The sequence below is a fragment of the Geotrypetes seraphini genome, chromosome 13 (assembly GCF_902459505.1).
Source record: "Geotrypetes seraphini chromosome 13, aGeoSer1.1, whole genome shotgun sequence".
Taxonomy (NCBI): Eukaryota; Metazoa; Chordata; class Amphibia; order Gymnophiona; family Dermophiidae; genus Geotrypetes; species Geotrypetes seraphini.
This window is the reverse complement of record NC_047096.1, coordinates 3,738,993-3,760,757: the sequence shown is the minus strand read 5'-3', so window position 1 is coordinate 3,760,757 and position 21,765 is coordinate 3,738,993. Positions and strand designations below refer to the sequence as shown.

The following is a 21,765-nucleotide window of genomic DNA, read 5'->3' as shown; positions in this document are numbered from 1 at the left end:
TCACCAGGGGAACAGGGTTTGAACCCACAGATATTCTCTCCAAAATAAGAATATACAAGCTGGCTTCATGAATACCAAGCTTATTTCTTTCTTTCTAGACCACCTAGAACTAAGCGGTTTAGATTTACTATTCCGCCCCTAGAGTCAGAGCCTTCTGGGCGGCTTACATAAATCATATAAAAATGAAAATAAAAACGGTATAAAAATGAAAATAAAAACAATTTAAATGAATTTTAAAAAGTACATAAACAAATGATCAACACAAACAAACCATAAAATTAAAGTTTATTAATAGACTTTCTGGGATTCCCAAGCACTTGGGAGGGAGAATCTTTCTCATATGCATCAGAAAAAAGAAATGGTTTTAATTCAGTTTTAAATTTATCTAAATTCCCTAAGGGTATACTGTTCCAAACTTGAGGGGCCTTTACAGAAAAAGTTGTGGCTCTAATATGTTCATGAACTAATTCACGATACCACGTTTTTGATTTTCTGATCTAAGTGATCTTGGTGGCACAAATATAATTCAAAAGGCGTACCAGGTAAGGAGGTTAATCCGTCAGTATAACTTTAAAGGTTAATAGAAGTATTTTATTTATTTAAAATATTTATAGACCGCTTAATATCTAAGCGGTTTCCAGCAGCAAACATCCATAAAACAACGATCTCTATTTTCCCATTTTATATGGTGACAGTATGTCAAGGCAGTTGAAGAAATTTCATTTTCATTACATGGAGGTATCAACACAGTCGTGCTTTTAGCAACTTCTTACAGTTTGCACAATTCATGCATAATCTTAGATATCCAGGTAAGTTGTTCCACAAATGAGCCCCAGCACTACAAAACATTCTTTCCTTACTCGCTGTCGTTAATTGGTAGCCAATGTGAGCTTTTCAATACAGCACAGAAGCATGACTTCGGCTGAATCCCTCTCCACAGCACATGCTAAGAAACTACAGGGCAAGAAATGCCCACAGGCATCAGATGCCTTTCTACGGTGTCTCACCTAGGTGGCGCAGTGCATAACTGCTGTGGAGTTATATGTTGGTGTATGGCTTGTCTCCAACTTACGCATGTAACTTATAGAATACTATGGGGCCTAGGTATTACCATGGGCTGCCGTAAAATGGGTTTACTGTTAACCCCAGTTATTAGTAACTACCGTATTTCCCCCATATATAGGCCGCTGCCCATATATGGGTTTTGCGATCCAAACAGTGGGTGCGGCTTCCTTATATGGGGAGGCCTATCTAATGACATCGTAGATAAGCCGCCCCATTAGAAGATCCTCCAGTACCTTTTAAAATAATGTAGCTCCCTGCTGGCCTCTTGCCTCCTGCCATGTCGTGGCCGCGGTGCAGGGCAGGAGCGATCTTTTCAGCGTCCAGCCGGCCCCACGCTGCATCCGCAATTCAAGCATCAGTTCTTGTACTGTTATTGTTGAGCTTAAAATCTTGAGAACGGATGGTCTCCACATAGACGAACATTGGGCAAAGTCAACTTTAGGATTACAACCATCGTTTGACCTGTAATTGATGGTGGACTGCACAACTGCTCTGGAGCTTGTGTTGCAGCACCTGGAACAGACTATAATAACCTCTAGGTAATTTTGATAATCTTTATGTGCCGAGTGACCTTTACGAGCTTGTAGTGTCCGGTTTTTTAGCCAGAGACTTTTTCTTCCCTAGGGTTGGGGAAGATTTTTCTCTCTGGTTTGTTTCCACAGTGGACCTATGATTATAAAATAGACTCTTTAACGGAGCTGTATACTCCAGGAGTATTGATCCTTTTGGATTTTGAGGTCCATTTGATAGCTTTTGGTGAGTTTGACTGACCACTTGACACAAAAAATGGAAGACATATTGGGTTTTGGTTTTACTGTGAAGTAGTAGTGTCTTCCCTTCCCAGGATTTTTTTGATAGTTGCCCCTAAATTTTGATATGCTAATTCAAATTTACTGGAGTATTCTGTAACAGCATTTTGGCTCAGACATCATTATGGAATGTGTGCTCTGTACATGGAATTGGCTCTCCTCACTGGAGGCACCACATTCTAGAACTACCCCTTCACCTCTCTGTGTACATTAAGCTTTCATGGTGAAAGTAGTTAGCACAGCAGGGTTTAAAAAAAAGGTTTGGATAATTCCCTTTAACAGAAGTCCAAAAGCCATTAGGGACTTGAGGGAAATCCACTGCTTAATGCTAGGATAGGCAGCATAAAATCTGTTTTATTATTTGGGATCTGGGTTGGCCACTGTTAGAAACAGGATATTGGGCTTGATGGACTTTCAATTCTTATGTGAACCAAATACAGGACAATCAAGCCATTGTGACATCACTGCTGAGGCTGGCTCTTAAGCACTGGTGGAATGAGGCATTATGACATCACAATCTCAGTTCTAGAATGTTGCTACTCTTTGGGTTTCTGCCACTGTTGGTAACAGGATATGGGCTTGATGGACCTTCGGTCTGTCCCAGTATGGCAACTTTATGTTCTTATGGGCGCAGACAGCGACCGTCTAAATTATCTTGCCCATCATGAAGCACGCTTACACAGAGTAACAATAAATTAACTACAGTCTCTGGAACCGTTTCATGAACATTTTCACCCCAGACACACTGATAAGGTAGAGAAACTTTCAGACAGACATGCCATCACATGGTCTCAGCTTCTCAATCAGGCACACGGATGATCAGAAAGCAGCTTTTTTATCTGCACGCCCTCCTTTCACCAGTCTACTTACATCAATCAGATCTGCCAGGTCGTGGATGTAATATTTAAAGACGCAGGCGTTTGTCGCTTCCAGGGCTAGCACATACTCATTTCTAGCCTTAATGGCTTTCAACTTGTTCTCTGTGTATTTTGCCTGCCGCTGAAAAGAAACAGGAGAATTAAAAGAAATAAAGAAAAACAATATTTTTTCATTTAAAACTCACACTGGGATAGGGAGACGTCCTCGCCCGTTTCAGAACCTGTCCTTTTAGGGTCATACAATTAAGGATTTCCCAACTCTGCTTTGCCCATGCTACAGCAGTGAATTAATCCAAGAATCGAATATTTCCCAAAGCCTCAGATCACGGCAGAAAGAGTGGCATATTCTATGATATTTTCACAAAGAAAACTTAGCGCTTCTATGATTACCGTATATGCTTGAATAGAAACCAATCTGAATATAAACCTATGTAATAATTTTTCTCCTAAAGAGGAAGAAAGAATTTAACTTGAATATAAAACAAGGGTTTCTATTTGACTGCCCTGCCCTTCCCTGCCAGATTCTGCCCCTTGTGCCCACTCCCTCCCTCCCTCCCCTGATACCTTGCAGGCCTCTCTCCAGGCCCAGGAGAGGCTTGAAACAGGTCTGGGAGGGAGGCAGGTGGGTGCCAACTCGAATATACAGTAAACTGAGACCCCAATTTTGGGGCCATTATTTTGGTTTATATTTGAGTATATATGGTATATAAAAAAGAAATTAGAGGCAGTGGTGTAGTATGGAGAGGGGAAGGGGGGACCACCCTGGGTGCCGTCTTGGTGGGGGCATTGCCACCTCTTCACTGCCCCCCACCACGCTCATGTCCTCCCTTCCCTGATCCCCGCCCCTCTTTAAATCTTCACTAGCCTGAACAACTACTCTGGCCTGTTGCTCACGCCGCCCTGGCTGCCTCTGACATCACTTCCGGGTTGTGGGGCCAGGAAGTGATGTCAGAGGGAAAGCCGAAGCTGCTGCTCACAGGGGTGGGAAAGGAGAGCGCGAGTGTGGCGTGGGGGACGTGCAAGGAGTGCCACCGTCCCGCCCCTGACGCCTCCTTACCCTCGCTACACCACTGCAAAGAGGGTTGTAAAAACATTTTAAAAGCATGGGTAGCATCACTTCGGAACTCTGGCCCTTGGATCAATTGTCAGGTTCACTCTACATCAGGGGTTCTCAACCCAGTCAAATTTTCAGGGTGGGCGGTCTGCCTCGGGCCCTGGCAACCCCCCTCCCCGCTACTGCGCACCCCTTCTCTCGTACTTCTTTTAACGCTTGTGACGTGAGCACCAACACCAACCTGCCGCTCTTCCTCTGATGTCACTTCCTGGACCCACGTCTAGGAAGTGACATCAGAGGAAGAGCCGACGCCGATGCCAGTAGGTTGGGGCTGCTGTTTGCGCCGGGACTGTTAAAGAGTTACGGGGGAAGGGAAGGGGTGCACAAGTGTGTGACAGGAGAGGATGGTTTGGGGGTGGAGGAGGGGGCCACGGGGGGGGGAGCGCCACCACCCTGGGTGCCTTTCACCCTCGCTATGCCCCTGTATGCATGACAGAGATTTACTTCCAATGGAGGTATTGCATGCAAATCTATCTCATGCATATTCATCGTGGGAATCTTGACAAACTGACTGACGGGGCTGCGAATGTCTCACCTAAACAGAGCAGAACACAGAGCCTGTCTGAAGAATTTTAACGTTTCCGGCTGTTTCAGGTGTGGACACAGATGCACACTGCAGGTTTAATGCTCAAAGGAATCTCCCTTTTTTTTTTTTTTTCTTTTCCCTGTTCTCGTTCTTTCTCGGGAGGTTCATGTTCTGCTTCCGCTTCGTGCCTGTTCTGTCCTCCCACCTTGGACATGCTGGATGGGGTTTCTGTTTTTTTTCTCTCTCTCTGTTCTTGTTGTTGGGGGATGGTGGGGGGTTCTGGGGCTTGGGATATAATTGCTATACGGCCTTTGGTGCATCCGTGTGTTCTTTGTTGTACTCCTTGCCTTTTCTGCCTCTGATGTGCTCCATAAACCAACTGTTTCCAGTACACATGTCAACCAGACTGCGGGAGATAAGCTCTGTACTTTTTCATACCATGTTTACTGACATACTGGTCCTTTATCTTTTGATATTCTATATGTTTGACCTTCTTTAATAAAACAGATTTACACTAATGCTCAAAGGAATGACCTTGAAGATTTGGGCAAAAGGACACACACCTTCTCCTTCACCTTCTCTATTTTTTTGACAGAGCTGCGGCGGACATGCTTCTCTTCGAACCTGGCGCTGGCAGTGGCATCTGGGGACCGTGGCGTCTGGCGCTCCTCCTGCTTCACCGACCTGCCGATCTGTTTCTCCTCCTGTTTTTCTGCCTCCTTCAGCTTACTCTGAGCACTGATGCTCTCTGCGTTGTACATGTGGTACGTTTTCATCACCTGTGGAACACCAAGAGTTAATTAACCCTTCCATTTCCAGCCACATTGCAAACAGAAGAGCCTGGAAAGGCCCCGACTCCCTGGCTGCGGTAACAAGAGGACACATCATGCCCAGAGACCTCTTCTCTGCCTTCCCCCCTCCCTTCGTTAATAATAGAGGTGGTGGGAAAACAGGTCCAATACTGGCACAAAGGGCCTTCCTGGGAGTGAGCTGTGGCTGATATAAATTAGAGATCGACATGGGGATAAATTTATCCCCGTCCCCACAGGAACTCAATTTCCCCATCCCGTCCCCCTGAGTTTTATCGCTGTCTCTGCCCCATTTCTGTAAGTTCTGCCTTACACGCACAAGCCTCAAACACTTATGATTTTAAAGTGTTTGAGGCTTGTGCAGATGAGGACGGAGCTTGCAGGAATGGGGCAGGGACAGGAAAAGAATTCGCTGGGACGAGAAAATGAGTTCCCGCGGGAACGGAGAAAAATTTGTCCCCATGTCATTCTCTACTTGGGAGAACAGTATAGAAAATTGACTAACTAAATAGTGTGAAAAGTTTCAGCCTCTGATCACCAGAGCTGGTATTGTGACATCATAATGCCTCATTCCACCAATAAGAGCCAACCTCATTAGTGATGTCACAATGGCTTGATTGTCCTAGACTTGGCTTGCTTTCACTACATTATGATTTCTAGAATGGTGCAATAAATTCACTTGATTACATACATCTCATTTTTCTCTCTTAGAGAAAAGAAGTGAAGGGGGTGGGGAATATGACAGAAAATTCCAGACAAAAAAAACCCAACATAATTTGAGCTAAGATTACCCTAAAGTGACACACACATGAGGACCATATGGCCTCTCCAGTCTGCCCACCCCATTCCATCAACTCTCTCTTTTAAGCCCTTAGAGATCCAACGTACTTGTCCCAAGACTTCATGTCCACCGGGAGGCCATTCCATTCATCCATCACCCTTTCCGTAAGAAGTATTTCTTCCAAGTCTACCTCCTTTCACCTTCATCTTATGCCCCCTCATTCCTAGGGTTATCATGTGGCTCCGGAAAAAGGAGGACGGATTGAGACATTCGGGCTTTACTTCTAGTGCTTTCAATGGATGTAAAACCCGGATATCTCAATCCGTCCTCTTTTTTTTCTGGAGCCATATGTTTTGCGATCTAAGAGAAGGTACCAAGTCTTAGTAAACGAGGCAACAATGTCAGCTGGGCTCTGGCAAATGAAATGATGGAAAGATGTGGCTTGTCTGCATTTGAATCCGCATCTTCTTGATCACTTGGCCAGCTGAAGAAGTCCATTTCTAAGACTTGGTCCCTTTTCTTGGATTATGACACATACGGTTAGCCCTCCTCATTCCAGAGCTTCTTTTTCAATGGAAGAGACTCTCGCCTGTAGGCATTTAAAAATCTCTCTTATCCTATCTCCCTACGTTTCCATCTTTCTTCCAAAGAATACCTATTGAGACCTTTTAAGTCTGTGCTCATATGCTTTGTGCCAAAGAACACTGACCATTTCAATAGCCGTCCTCCGGTCCGACTCCATCCTGTTTATATCTTCCTGAAGGCTCAGTCTCTGGAACTGTACACAGTCCTCGAAATGAGGTCTCATCAAAGACTTCTACAGGGACCTTATCGGCTCCTTTTCCTGCTGGCTGTTCCTCTCCCTCTGAACCCAAGCATCCTTCTGGCATTTGCCATCGCCTTTTCTAGTTATCTGGCCACTTTAAGATCAATGACCTCCCCCCCCCCCCCATTTTCCTCAAGTCCTGCTCCTCTTTCATACAAATAAATACTTCACCCCCCTGTGGTGGTGGTGGGGGGAGCTGATGCCCAGAATTAACAATGACAGACGTAAGAGTGTTTGGGAGCACTTTAAGATCAGAGCAGCATTTGGGGGGAAGCAGGATAAAGGAAAGTAGTGAAGAGAGAAAGAGGGGTAACGCCTGGATATTTTAAGGGCTCTAAGACATACCTGGAGAAGGGACTGGTCAGCTAGGATGAAGATAAGTGATAAGGAGGAATTCCTGCAGGGGGGGGGGTCCAGCTTGTCTTTTATTCCGCCAATACCTTGTAGTTCTAGGTCAGGGGTGTCAAAGACCCTCCTCGAGGGCCGCAATCCAGTCGGGTTTTCAGGATTTCCCCAATGAATATGCATGAGATCTCTTAGCATACAATGAATGCAGTGCATGCAAATAGATCTCATGCATATTCATGGGGAAATCCTGAAAACCCGACTGGATTGCGGCCCTCGAGGAAGGACTTTGACACCCCTGTTCTAGGTGGATTACAAAAGAGGTGATCTGGACATTCCCAATAAAATGACAAGACAGATTAGTAGGTGAGGCATTAGGATCCGGGGATAGATTGAAAAGGTCAGTAGATCATTTGCTAGATTTGACAAATCCTTAATTGGGGTTACCAGATGTGTAGATTTACCAGACATGTCCTCTTTTAACAGGACTATCTGGGTGTCCGGATGGATTTTTAAAAGCAGCAGTTCATCCGGGCTTTCATATTTGGGGCCATGTCTAGAGGGCCTCCAAGCATCAAATGCACCCCCTTCCCCTTTGAAAAGCAGAAGCCCATAAGGGGAAAAAGAGCAAACAAGGATCTGAGCAGAAGCCCCCCCAGTGTGAGTGGAGATGATTTGAGAGGAGGGGAAAAAAGGATGAGCAGAAACATTAAGAAAAATCCCTGAACGGAAAGGCAGAGGGGTGAAGCTCCTCCCCCTCAAGGCAGTCAGCAACATGACAGCTCAGCACCAAAAAGTCCGGACTTCGATGTAACAAGTCATGTCATTCTCTAAAGAGGTATTTATACAAAGCAATGCCGAAGCAAACAACGGCTTTCCCCACTTTGTGCACCCCCCCCCACACACACACGTCTCCTACATCCCCCCTCCTCCCAATGCCAGAGTTTCTTTTGCCTCAGGCGATGAAGCCACTTCTCTCCCCTGCTCTTCTCACATGGAACTCAAACCCACAACATTCCAGTGTGGCTTTGAAATTCGGGGAAACTTGTTCTCTTCTTCCCAGCTGTTTATCGTTTTTGCTCCTTCCTCCTAATAGGAAGACGGAGACCCTCCCCATTCCTCAAATCCTACCATCAAGTCACAGACCAGGGCTGCACCAGCCTTTATTTGGGTCTTGATTCTTTCAGTCACAGATCGCAATTAGCTCCAGATGTGCAGGAAGGAATTGACTAGCAGCCAGGGTGGCCAGCTCAGTGTTAGCACAAGGCCACCTGACAGAAGCAAGCAGCTGAAGCCTGCTTTGTGCCAGCAGAGGCGCTGCAGGCGAGGTACAGCGAGCGAATGTGCATTCTGGCGTAATGTGGCTGCATCGCTCGCAGCGTGAAATCAGATTTCTTAGAAATATCCCTGAATCAGAAGCTTGGAATCCACAGCAGCCAAAGACCACATCACCCTGCTCCCTCTCCTTCCCTCTCCTTTTTTTATCTGCCCTCCCTTCTCCCCTGGCTTACCGAGTACAGCTCATTCAGCACCTTCATCAGATCCTCCTGAAGCTGGACTCCCACTTCCTTACTCTGCAAGAAAAGAGCCAGCCTTGAGACAAAAGAACAAGTGCATGCATTTCTCTATGTATATCCATGTGCATTCTTGTGCCCATTTATATGCTTCTGTGTGTATATCTGTGCGCATGTGTGTGCTGTGTACATGTTTGTGTGTAAGCTGTGTGAATGTCCATATACATGCTTGTGTATATATGTTCTGTGCATATACCGTATGCATGCGTGTACCCAGACATGTTTCTGTGCATATATCCGTGTTCATGTGTGTATATCTGTGCGCATGTGTGTGCTTATATGCCTGTGTACGTGTTTCTGTGTATATGCTGTTCGCATAACCATGTACATGCTTGTGTGTATACCCACACGTATGTGTGTGCCCATGCCTGTGTTTCTGTGCGTATATATGTGCTTGTGTGTCCGTGTTCTTGTGTGTATACCAAGGCGCATATGTGGGCCCGTGCTTCTGTGCACATACCTTTGCACATGTGTGTGCTTATGTGTCCATGTATGTGTTTCTGTGTGTATGCTGTGCACATGTCCATTCCCATGTATATACCCACAGGTATGTGTGTGACCGTGCACATGTTTCTGGGCATATACCTGTGTGCATGTGCGTGCCCTTTTTTCAGTGTGTATACTCGTGCACTTGTGTGCCCATGTACATGTTTCTGTGTGTATACCAGTGTGCAAGTGTGAGCTTTGTGCCCATGTATGTTTCTATGCATATACCCATGTGTGTGTGTGCTTGTGTGCCTGTGCTTATAGCCATGATGCTCTGTGTGGTTGAAGGCTGGGGTTCAATCAAGACAAAGGCTGAAGGTTATGAGGGTGGGAATCTATGACTCTACATAACATCCAAAGAAATTGAGGCCACGTTTCAACTTAAGACTTGTTCTGGTTTAACAAATCAATCCAGAAGCATCCAACTGCCCCCCCCCCCCTCACCTCTCACCAATCATCAGTAACCCCATGTCTCCTGCATCCTCCCCCCACGCCAGAGGCTTCTTTCACCAGTCTCAGGCGATGGAGCCACATCTCTCCCTGCTCCAGCAACCATTTAACTGAAGAGAGAGGAACTGGGCCACGAGACAGAAGAGGCAGGAAAGCATTTCACAGAAACGTCTGGCGTTTGGTTACTAATTTAAGGAACTGTTTAATGCCTCTGCACATCATACCAAGCCTGTAGTAAGGAAAAGGATCCACTCTGCTTAAAATGAGTTCACACTTGTAAAAACAAATTACATTTATCTTATTCACACACATAATTTTATATCATTTCCTCTCCTGTCTTCCTTTCAGACCATAGCAAGTCGGCCATCTTTGCCAGGACACTGACTGAAGAAAACCAAGCTGCACTCTTTTGCCTCCAAAGGAGATTCTAGTTCCAGAATTCTGACTGCTGTTGATTAGAGGAAATGAGGACTAAAAACACAGATTTGTTTTCCACATCTAAGTTGGTTCTGCAATACCCTGGCTCAATCAGAGCACTTAAGACTGTAGGAAACCCAAGTCACATTCTATAAACAGCACCTAAGAGGGAAACGCCGTTTAAGAGTTCTTTTAAAAGACATTTCCAGGCGCCAACCAGTGCCTAAGGAAAACCAGAACTAGAATCACGCCTCCGGTCCGGTAGACACTTCCCATAGGCGCAATTCACGTCAAATGTAGGCCTTGAAAACCCACCATCAGAAGAGAGAGATCACTGGAGAAGGACAACATGTTTGGGAAGATCGAAGGAGCCAGGCGAAGAGGGCGACCTGCAACTGGGATGACGCTGGAGGACCTTTCCGGACTAGCATAAAGCCCATTTCTTTTTAGGTCGCTAGGACTCGAGCATGAGTCGATGGCACCTAACAACCACCACCTTTGCCAGAGGCATGATTCTCTACACAGCGCAATCGACAACGACTCCTTTTAGAGAATCCAGGGGGCTTGCCCAGGGCCACAAGGAGCAGCCCTGGGATTTGATCCCACAACCTCAGGATGCTGAGGAAACAGTTCCACCAGCAGACCACTTGCTCACCTCATGCATGTCAGAATCACAGCTGGCGCTCTGACAAGGCACAAACCCCTGCTTCCCACCTCCCATCGCTACTGAGGGCGTTAAAAGGGCCACATGTCCGAGAAGGGCAGGAGCGGGGGCTCTTGTCCGGAACTGTGCCTCACTCTCACGTGACCCTTCACGTTCTAGAGCACAGGTGTCAAAGTCGGTCCTCGAGGGCCAGAATCCAGTCGGGTTTTCAGGATTTCCCCAATGAATCTGCATGAGATCTATTTGCATGCACTGCTTTCAATGCATATTCATTGGGGAAATCCAGAAAACCCGACTGGATTCCGGCCCTCGAGGAGGGACTTTGACACCCCTGTTCTAGAGCCTAAATTTAGAAGCACAAATCACATGATGGGGAAGTGGCTGAACAACAGACAGTGTGTGTCCGTTTGCAGCCGTGAGGGTTGGAAACTGCAGCTTTCTCCAGTTGTGCAGGAGGAGACCCCATTTCCATGATCTGAAGGAGGCAGCTGGGTTCCTTTAACTTTACAACTGGACTGTCAAGGGAGAGAGCCCCAAAGCCCTTATCCAGCCAAAGGTTTCACACGTGGGCACTCCAGGAGCAGAGTGTAATCACAGGTCTCATTCACTGCTCATTAGTGAAATGGGCTGGCAAAATGCTCTAATTATTACTGCTCCACTTCATGTTTAGGACACGTAGTCATTTTAGGAACAGGCTGCCTGACTCGTGTGGCAGGAAACATGTAAAAGGTTAAACCATTTTCCTAATTACCTCATGCAATACACACACACACACACAAACACGTGCATATGTACACAAAGTGACACAGATACACTTCCCCTTGTTATCTTGCCTGTGTGTGTATGTGCATATATGCATAAAAAAACAGCAAGATCCAAACGTTAAAAAAAAGGCAGACTACAGCGAGCCAATGAGAAGACTGAACTTCATCTTTACCCAGTACTTGCTCTGGGAGGTCAAGAACAGGTGCTCAACTTGGCCATGTTTTGTCAAGCGCTGCTTCAGTGGCACGTCTCTAGCCCTGAAGCAGCCCTAGGCGAAACACGGCCACGTTGGACACCTAGTTTTAAAACAAAAAGGCCGGGATGTTCCACAAAACCCGAAGAACATAAACAGAAGGAGTGAAACAACAAATCTGGCTGAACATACATTTATTCAGCAGTCAAGTTCCTGGAGGAAAAGTCCATAGATTGTTATTGAGAAAGACATGGAGGAAGTCACTGCTTGCCCTGGATTGGTAGCATGGAATGTTGCTACTCTTTGGGATTCCGGAATCTTTTGTTACTCTATAGGGTTCTAGAATCTGGCTATTCTTTAGGATTCAGAATGGAATGTTGCTACTCCTTGGGTTTTGGCCAGGTACTGGTGGCCTGGATTGGCTACTGGGAGTGATGGACCATTGGTCTGAATCACTAACAAGATAAGGAAGATGGTAAAGTAGGATCAACTGGAAACAATCCAGAAATACAAATGATCCCACTTTGGAGTGTCAAATATGAGAAAGGAGGGTAAAGGGTCTCAGAAACCCGCTTGATTTAACACATAAATGTGTGGTATCAAGACTAGATGGGTTAGAGTCTTAATCACTGACCCTTATCTCCACCTCCTCCCCAGTAAAAAAAAACAAACCTAGCCACTAAATCAGGAAGGACGCTTCAGGATAGTGTCCTCAGAACCCTTGACAAAGCCATTTCATGGCGAAACGGGTCCCGCCAGGGCAGGCTAGTGACTCTGCACACCAAAGATAAGTGAAAATACATACTGTTAAAATTCTCTGAAAAGTAGGAGTATATAATATATTGATTACAGTAGATTGAAGTCAAACACTGGGGAAGAGGTGGAGATAAGGGTCAGTGATTAAGACTCTAACCCAGGGGTAGGGAACTCCGGTCCTCGAGAGCCATATTCCAGTCGGGTTTTCAGGATTTCCCCAATGAATATGCATGAGATCTATTTGCATGCACTGCTTTCAATGGGGAAATCCTGAAAACCCGACTGGAATGCGGCTCTCGAGGACCGGAGTTCCCTACCCCTGCTCTAACCCATCTAGTCTTGATACCACACATTTGTGTGTTAAATCAAGCGGGTTTCTGAGACCCTTTACCCTCCTTTCTTATATTTGACACTCCAAAGTGGGATCATTTGTATTTGTGGATTGTTTCCAGTTGATCCTACTTTACCGTCTTCCTTATCTTGTTAGTGATTCAGGCCAATGGTCCATCAAAGCAAAGAATATGAACATGGAAAGAGGCTTCAGGGTCACCACCAACCCACAGCATTCACACAGGCAGGTCAAAGGATGGGTACGAGACTACGGTTCGCATGGGGCACAAATTTAAATGGGCACAAGCATTATAAACAACCCAACCATCGCTGACCGAGAGCCAGCCAGAGCTCATGTCTTCCACCACCAACCTCCAAAAAACACCTGAGTTTCTGCAGAGTACATAGGATGTATATTTCTCTATGTTTAGGTTTATTTAAATTTTTTTTTTTTTTATTTTATTTATAATTATACAGTCTTATTTTACAAGAATTAATTCTTGTTACATTAAATACAGGGAAGAAAATTTTAACACAATAATACTTTTACAACAATCATCATAATGATAAACCCCTTCTTAGACCACAATAAACAGGGGGTGACCAAAACTAAAATTAGAGAGAAATTTAGAGGAATAGTGCAAAGAAGAAAGGCATAATGTATCTAGCGCCCATTACTATTATTATCCCTTAATCTTTAATCCTTAATGATCTGCTTAACATCTAGAAATTCCTTCAGATGGTTAGGAGAGAAAAAAACATATTTAACACCTAAGTACCTAACCAGGCATTTGCAGGGATACACCAATAAAAATGTTGCTCCAATATTTATAGTCTGTTGTCGCATTGCAAGAAATTTAATATACTACTAAATATATGAGTTAAAATTTAAAAAAAGTCCGCCATATAGAATCGGAAAGCACACAGAAATTCCAAATTTACGTGCGAGCTGTTCAGTGCACTCACCTTTTTGAAGAGCCGGCCCGAGTCCTCACTGACCTGGCCAAAGCGAGGGACGATATTGTTCAGGTAGATGTCACTCAGAGTGGCATGGTCCCGGCTCTCCCGCTTCACCTGGCTCAGCAGAAGGTTCCAGCAGTTCACCGGAGAGAGAACATTCTGGTCTTTCCTGGAGGTGAACAGCAGAACAGGAATGAGACCCCCCACGAGACCCCCACCGCGCTGCGCTGATTACAAGGAGCTCTCATTTGCCTTCTCCGTGGCCCTGCCTCAGCCTCTGAGCACACCACTCACATCCCGTCAGTACCGCACATCACGCGTGTCCAACGGTCTCTCCTGCCCATGAGGGCAGAGTTCAGGCTGCTCTTTTCGTCAGCTTCTTTTGAGAAATCATGTCTTAGCAAGTTACAAAGCTGACGAGTTATAATTAACATGCAATTAACACGTGGACCGTGAACTCTGCTGTGGTCACCCCAAATCTGCGTTTTGGATTCAAATATTAGATTTTAATTGCTCCTTTTCCAAGTTTGAGTTCAAGGTGAGTTGCATTACTACTTTGACTAATCATTTCTTTAGAGCTACTAGACATATGCAGCCTGTTCCAAAGAGCTTACAATCTAGTCAAGACAGACCAACTGGACAAGAAGATGCATCAATACACAGGGCTCAGTTGGGGGAATTACAGAGGGAACGATAAGACAGATATTGGGGCTTAGCAGGTAGGTTGGAGTTTGGAATTGAAGCAGCTTCAAAGAAAAGGGGGCTTTGAGGCTGGATTTGAAGACTGCCAGAGACGGAGCCTGACGTATTGAGTCAGGCAGTTTGGTCCAGGCATACGGAGTAGCAAAGTAGAAGGCGTGAGGTCTGGAGTTGGCCGAAGAGAAGAAGGGTACAGATAAAAGAAGCTTATCTGATGAGCAGAGTGTCTGGGGAGGGGGAGGAGAGAGAGCAGAGGATACTGAGGAGCTGCTGAGTGATACACTTGTAGATCAGGGGTGTCAAAGTCCCTCCTCGAGGGCCGCAATCCAGTCGGGGTTTCAGGATTTCCCCAATGAATATGCATGAGATCTATGTGCACGCACTGCTTTCAATGCATATTCATTGGGGAAATCCTGAAAACCCGACTGGATTGCGGCCCTAGAGGAGGGATTTTGAGACCCCTGCCTTAGAGAAACATGTAGTGCAGGGGTGTCAAAGTCCTTTCTCGAGTCGGGTTTTCAGGATTTCCCCAAAGAATATGCATGAGATCTATGTGCGTGCACTGCTTTCACTGTATGCTAATAGATCTCATGCATATTCATTGGGGAAATCCTGAAAACCCGACTGGATTGTGGCCCTCGTGGACCGACTTTGACACCTGCGCTCTAAACCCATAAATTAATCCCTCTTGGTAGGAATTTAAGGCACAGAATAAGATGGCCTGGCAAAAGCAAGAGAGTGTGTGGTGCAGTGGTTTGAGCTACAGACTCGGCACCCTGAGGTTGAGGGTTCGAATCCTGCACTGCAAGTCACTTAATCCCCTTTTCCCCAGGTAAATTAGATAGAGTGGGAGCCCATCGAGACAGTGAGGGAAAAATGGTTCAGTACCTGAATAATTTGTAATCTGCATAGAATTGTAGGATATGCAGAATATAAATTAATTTTTTTTAAAAAACCCCAAACTTCCAAAAATATAAGGTAATAAGTACCCAATAAGCCGTGGGGACCCTTTAATCACATAGCAGTCCTGAAGACACATAGCAGTCCAGGTCATGGACCTGATGGGCCGCCGCGGGAGCGGACCGCTGGGCGCGATGGACCTCTGGTCTGACCCAGCTATCCAAAGACTTTGGAGAAAACTTAAGAACATAAGAAGTTGCCTCCACTGGGTCAGACCAGAGGTCCATCGCGCCCAGCGGTCCGCTCCCGCGGCGGCCCATCAGGTCCATGACCTATGAAGTGGTTTCTGTCTAATCCTATAACCTACCTCTACTTCTACTTGTATAGAAAAATACTTCTTATTCAAGTTCTTTTCTCATCTTTCACATGTAACTGCAGACCCATAACTGGGGCATTGATTCTTAGGTGTTCATGAATTATAAGTTCAAGTCCTTATTTTCCAGCTAATCAGAGGTATAAAAAAATCTGTGTTCACAGGTTCTACTGTATGATACCTTTACTGGCATCACTTAGGAGCTGGTGGCACAGAAAAGGCTCCAAACTCAATTGTTTCGGAGTGTTTTCTCTGAGTTTTCCAACTGAAACCTTCTTTATAACCTACTTGAACTGCTGGTCTTTGGCGCTGCGGGTTTTGGCCAGGAATCTCTCAGCCAGCTTTTCCAGGTTTCGTGAGTAATCCATCTCAACCTCCGCCTTCTTGCGAAAGAAATCCTGTAGGTCCTGGAGGAGCTGAACGCGGAGTTCACACTGCTGGTCCAAACACTTGAACTGCTCCGTCAGCTGAGCACGGATCTCTGGCAAGGAAAGCAAGAATGGTCAGGCATTAACAGGGTAAAGACATCACGTACGGTAAAGACATCACACACACACACAAACACGGTAAAGACATCACACGGCGACACACGGTAATGACATCACACGCCGACACACGGTAATGACATCACACGTCCACACACGGTAATGACATCACACACCCACATACGGTAATGACATCACACACCCACACATGGTAATGACCACATGCCCACATACGGTAAAGACATCACACGCCTACGGTAAAGACATCACACGCCTACGGTAATGACATCAAACGCCCACACATGGTAATGATATCACACACACACGTCCACACATGGGAAAGAGATAATGGTTACTGTGGATGGGCAGACTAAATGGGCCATTTGGCCTTTATCTGCCATCATGTTTTTAAGGTAATCACACACACGCCCACACATGGACACAGGTTGAAGAGAATACACACAGCAAACACACTGCAGTCTAAAAGTGACTTGCAAATGTAAAAGAAAATCTTTCACGACACTGCTCTGAAATAGCTAAGAAGAAAAATTTAAAAAATTTAAATTGAAACAGGTTCGGCAGACTGGATGGACCATTCGGATCTTTATCTGCCGTCATCTACTATGTTACTATGTTATGTTACTATCCCACAGCGAGTTGCTTTATAGCCTGTACTTAACATTTTTGAACCCCATTCCAAAAGAAAAATTAGGGGTTAGGACTTGTTTACCACCTTTTTGTAGCTACACAATCACACTCAAAGCGGTTTACATACAGGTACTTCAAGAATTTTTCTTATCACAATCTTATCTAATGCACCTGGTGCAGTGGAGGATTAAATGATTTGCCCAGGGTCCCAGGGATCAGTGTGGGGGTTGAACCCACAACCTCAGGGTGCCGAGACTGTAGCTCTAACCACTGCACCACACTCTCTTGCCACAACTTAGTTTTATTTCAAGTGCATTATCATGCCATTGTTAATAGTTCATAGTTCACCTTTATTTGACATATTGCAACATGACCACCGTGAGAACGGGCTACTGGGCTTGATGGACCATTGGCCTATTCTTATAGTCTTATGTTCTTAGATAGGAGAAAGGGTCAAGAAAATGGGAGGGATATGCACAAGTGGGTGTGGGTTACAAACCCCACCCTTAAAATCCTAAAAAGGATTAAGTTAATTTAAGGAGAGGACCAAGACACAAAGGAGGGCAGGGAATTAGAAAGCTAAAAATTGTGGATCACCGGTAAAGAGGAATGAAGGGAGGAGTTACAGGCTCATTTCTCTAGTACACGTAAGGGGAAAGGGATTTGAAACACTGCCTTTTCTGAGGTTACAATCAAAAGCGGTTTACATATTATACACAGGTACTTATTTTGTACCTGGGGCAGTGAAGGGTTAAGTGGCTTTCCCAGAAGGCGCTGCCCTGGGAATTGAACCCCATTTCCCAGGTTCTCAGGCCGCTGCACTAACCGGAATGTAATGCATTAAGGGTGAAGAGAAGACGAAGGAAGGATTTTAAATGGGACATGGCATGAGAAGGGGAGCCAGTGCTCGTCCCCAAAGCAGAGGGGTTACCCCTATGGGACGCTGTCTTACCACAAAGCGCTTTCACCGTGGCTTTTTAATTAACTGTGGACATTTATAGGAAACATTTTAAATCAGAAAACCAGAAGTTAAAACAGTCCAGTCGAGAAAGCACCAGTGTGCCAGTAATCAAAGGTGGGGGGACTGTGATTTCTTAACTGGTGTAGAAATGAGCAAATCAAAAGGTGAGAGATCGATTGATTATTCCTCCTACTAGACACACGCAACACTGTACACTCAGCATGTATCAGTCAGACCCTGTGCCTGGGATCTTTACAGTCAGTGAATGGACATAGGGTAAAGGGTAATTGTGAGAAGGACAAGCCCCAGTGCAGAAAATGGGACCTTTGGAAAATAGTGATACGCTAACACCCAGGTGACTAAATCTAACCCTAAGTTTGTACCTGAGGCAACCGAGGGTTAGGGATTTGAACCCTGGCTTCCCTGGTTCTGTCTCCTGCTCTAACCTGCAAAGTCACTAAGGGAAGAACCGGAGCGATCCCTGGCGGCATCTAACCCAGCATGTTCAGTTAACAAGGACCGCTTCAGGCTCCGTAGCATGTGGAAGGGGTCATTTGGAATTCTATTCGATATAGCATGGATTAGAGAACTATAAAAGCAATTCAAATATACAGCAGAATCTCAGCTATCCAGCACCCATGGGGATTGGAGGATACCGGATAACTCTTTTTCTGGTTAACTGAGAGCGTGTTAGAAACTTTGTGTAACACACTCTGAATTCCCATCCCCTGAAGCACCACCGCGGCAGTGGTCCTTGGCCGCAAAACCCTCCTCCCTCCCTCAAGCCCCGAAGCAGAAAAAGCAGGTGGCAGTCCTGAGTAGCAACCCCAGCCTCTCTCTTCCTTACCCAAGGCGCAAAGGTAGCGGGCGGCACAGGATGCTCACGGCCAGCCCTGGCAGGGCCTTTCCTCTGACATGTCACTTCCAACAGCTGCCGCGCTACTGCTTCAGGGTGGGAGGGAGGGCGGTTCGTAGCTGCTTCGGGGCTAGAGGGAGGATTTGTGGTTCAGGACGCTGCTGCTGGTGCTTTGGGTGTGCTTTCCCCCCCCCACCCCCACCAGTTTCAATGGCAACTTCAGTAGTTGCAATAAAATTTAAAATCCAGGCTGTCTCCCACAGATCTTAGTTTGGTGTGTCCCCTATAACTTGGGGAACTCTCAGGTCTCTTTTCACCAGGTTTGCAGGACAATATTTGTAGGTAACCTTTCTCTCTTGGTAATAAAGCAGAATGGCTTCAATTTCTAAGCTTTTACTATGGAACACAGCAAGCAACAAAACATCAACTCCTTCTAGAAACAGTATAAGATAAAATCAAAACCTCAAGCCAAAACATATCACATTGTTTTCTGCTCAAAGAAATTTCAAAGGAGGGAAAAGAGCGCCAGAGCTTCCAATCTACTGTTTACTTCACAAGAGCCTGTCCGTTAGCCACAGCTCTATAATAATAATGTCCAGCTCAGTAAAAATAGCACAGTTCAAAGAAACTCAGCACAGAAAGTAAGTATTCACATACAGCACTCATGTTTTGATGGTTGTGTGAGAGTCCTGGTTAACCGAGACTCTACTGTACATACAATTTTTTAAATATACTGTATAAACTACCACAAGACTACCACTAGGGGGACTGAGGCTGCTATTTTCAGATGATGGAGCCTCCAGGGCAGGAGCACCCATGTATTGCGCCTGTCCCCCCCACTCACTACCCACCACCTAGTAACCAATGGAGATCCTTTAATATAAGAGAGATATGTTCATATCTGCCTAACCTCCCCCACCCCCAAAGATGTTTTGCAGATGCCTTTTGAAGATATTGGGGAATTTAACTTTCCTTGAATAATGCATTATTCATTTTGCATTTGCATGCTTCACAGATTATCTAACTTGTACTCTGGTAAAAAAACAAACAAACCTTAGCTGTGTTATTGCCAAATAGGTCAGGTTACTGCATTAATACAACTTTAGTTAACAGGAACTTGAAACCTCCAGTGCAAGCCACTGTATCTGCATTTCAACACTACTTAACAGAGCTGAGCTAAATCCATATAAATGGATCACCAACCCGGGGAAAAGACAGCCCACCAGGCTCTGCATTACCGTATATTGCCATGGGAAGTCTCTCAGCAGCCATGTTGGTTGTGGAACTGGCAGGAGCGAGAGACTGGGGCTTGCTCTTGCCCTGAAGATCCACTAGATCTCCAGGAAGTTTAACGGTAGGTCTAGGGTGGTGGTGGGAGGGAAGAAGGTAGGGTGCCAAGTGATGGAGGGGGAGCGGGTGTGTACGTGTAACAGTGAGAGTGATTGCAAGGGGGGGGTGCTGCTGCAAATTTTGGTTGCCAGTTCGGCTTTGGCCAGCGTCCAATTACAATGAATGGTAATGAAGCCATCAGGTATTCCTTTGCAGTGCACAGATGTTTTCAATGCCTGGTCCAGGGCAGCACAGTAGGGTTGGGGGTCATTTCTGGATCCTACTCTCTCCTATGTATGCATCACAAATTTCCAACTTATTGAAGAAAACCTCCTATAGGATGAAGCCACTACGGCTGATTAAACCACTTTTCTTTGAACACCACTTTGCTGTTTTGGTCCAAATGTTCATAACTCGAAAGGGTCCAGAGAAGAGCGACTAAAATGGTTAAGGGGCTGGAGGAGTTGCGTACAGTGAGAGATTGGAGAAGCTGGGCCTCTTCTCCCTTGAAAAGAGGAGACTGAGAGGGGACATGAGCGAAACATTCAAGATAATGAAGGGAATAGCTTTGCGCATCTGGGTCTCTGCCATCGGTGGGCAGCTCTACTGAGTGGCTTTCTGCATCGTTCTCTGAGCAGGAAGCAATCTTCAGTCTTATGGGCTCAAATAAGTAGGAGAAATGTTAGCAGGGACACAAGGCCTCCCTGGGTTAGGGAATCCAGCACATGCAACCTACAGATCACAGAGCTTGTTTGGCTCTTTCTGCTGAACTGTCAAACTGCCCAAAAAGCAGCAGAACTCGGCTTTTGTACGTCGGACAGGAGCACTTGAACCCCTCCCCTTTCTTGCAATCTGACAAGCACAACCATCGTCGAACATGCCGGCTGTTGACTTAAAACCCTCTTCCCACTTCCTAAGATAAAGAAAGCACAGAATTAGTCAGTTTAATTTTCCAAGTATACGGATAATAATCAGGCCAAAATCTGGTCTGAATGGCCAAATACCATCTGTAACGAGTTAAGTTTAGGGTAAAGGGTGGGTTTCTAGTTATCTGAACAGTGACAATTCTCAGCTGCTTTCTGGATCTGTTACAGGTTTTAGTTTGGGGCTTGCTAAATACCAGGTGCAGTGACCGTATTAAATGTGACTCTGGATTAATTTAAAACACCAATAATGAAATGAACAAGGTCGCTGCAGCAGGTAAACACTGGCCCCAACGCGAATGTGCTAAAGACAACATGCCTGTGTTTTTCAGAGCGCATATATCTAAGGGTGTCAGAGGCCCGGAATCTAATTCCACCACTTACTGTGGGAACCTGACCTGTTCTTGTGCAGAGAACACACCGTAAGGGGTCTTTTTGTAAGAGTGTTGATGCAGAAAGGCCACGAGATGCCTCCGCCCCTCTCTCAGGACCAGCGCCCACAGCACACAAACGTACACGTGCTCTGAAGACCGTGTGAGCTTCATATGTCATCAGATTTTGTGACATGCACACATGCATCCCAATTTTGTCTCCACACAACCTGCTTCTAAGAATGCCTACAGAGCGCGCCAAGGCGGGCACGCTCTCTTCAAACACGAGTATACCAGTGTACATTTATAAAAGCTCTTTTCTGAACGTGAAACACTTTACACGTGGGAAATGTGTTACAAAATTTACCTCCATAAACCTTTTTCTTTTTCCCTAGGGTCCTTGTGTCAATTGGCTGACATTGTCCCCTTAAATGCCCCATCCCCATGTCTTGGGGCCGCTTGATCCACATGC

The 21,765-nt window shown here is 45.6% G+C and overlaps 1 protein-coding gene across 4 annotated transcripts in view; it reads right to left on the bottom strand.

The window, feature by feature from the left end:
* SRGAP2 (SLIT-ROBO Rho GTPase activating protein 2) overlaps positions 1–21,765 on the bottom strand; it is a 130,393-nt gene that overhangs the window by 43,304 nt on the left and 65,324 nt on the right. For 2 of the 4 annotated variants that reach the window (XM_033918028.1, XM_033918029.1), the window contains exons 3-7: positions 16,009–16,201; positions 13,755–13,917; positions 8,665–8,727; positions 4,956–5,171; positions 2,745–2,873 (exon numbers count right to left, since the gene is read on the bottom strand). In XM_033918028.1, coding sequence (XP_033773919.1) covers positions 2,745–2,873; positions 4,956–5,171; positions 8,665–8,727; positions 13,755–13,917; positions 16,009–16,201 — 764 coding nt within the window. Of the gene's footprint in view, positions 1–2,744; positions 2,874–4,955; positions 5,172–8,664; positions 8,728–13,754; positions 13,918–16,008; positions 16,202–21,660; positions 21,726–21,765 lie in introns of those variants that run through there. The other 2 variants (XM_033918030.1, XM_033918027.1) reach the window with 2 other exon arrangements.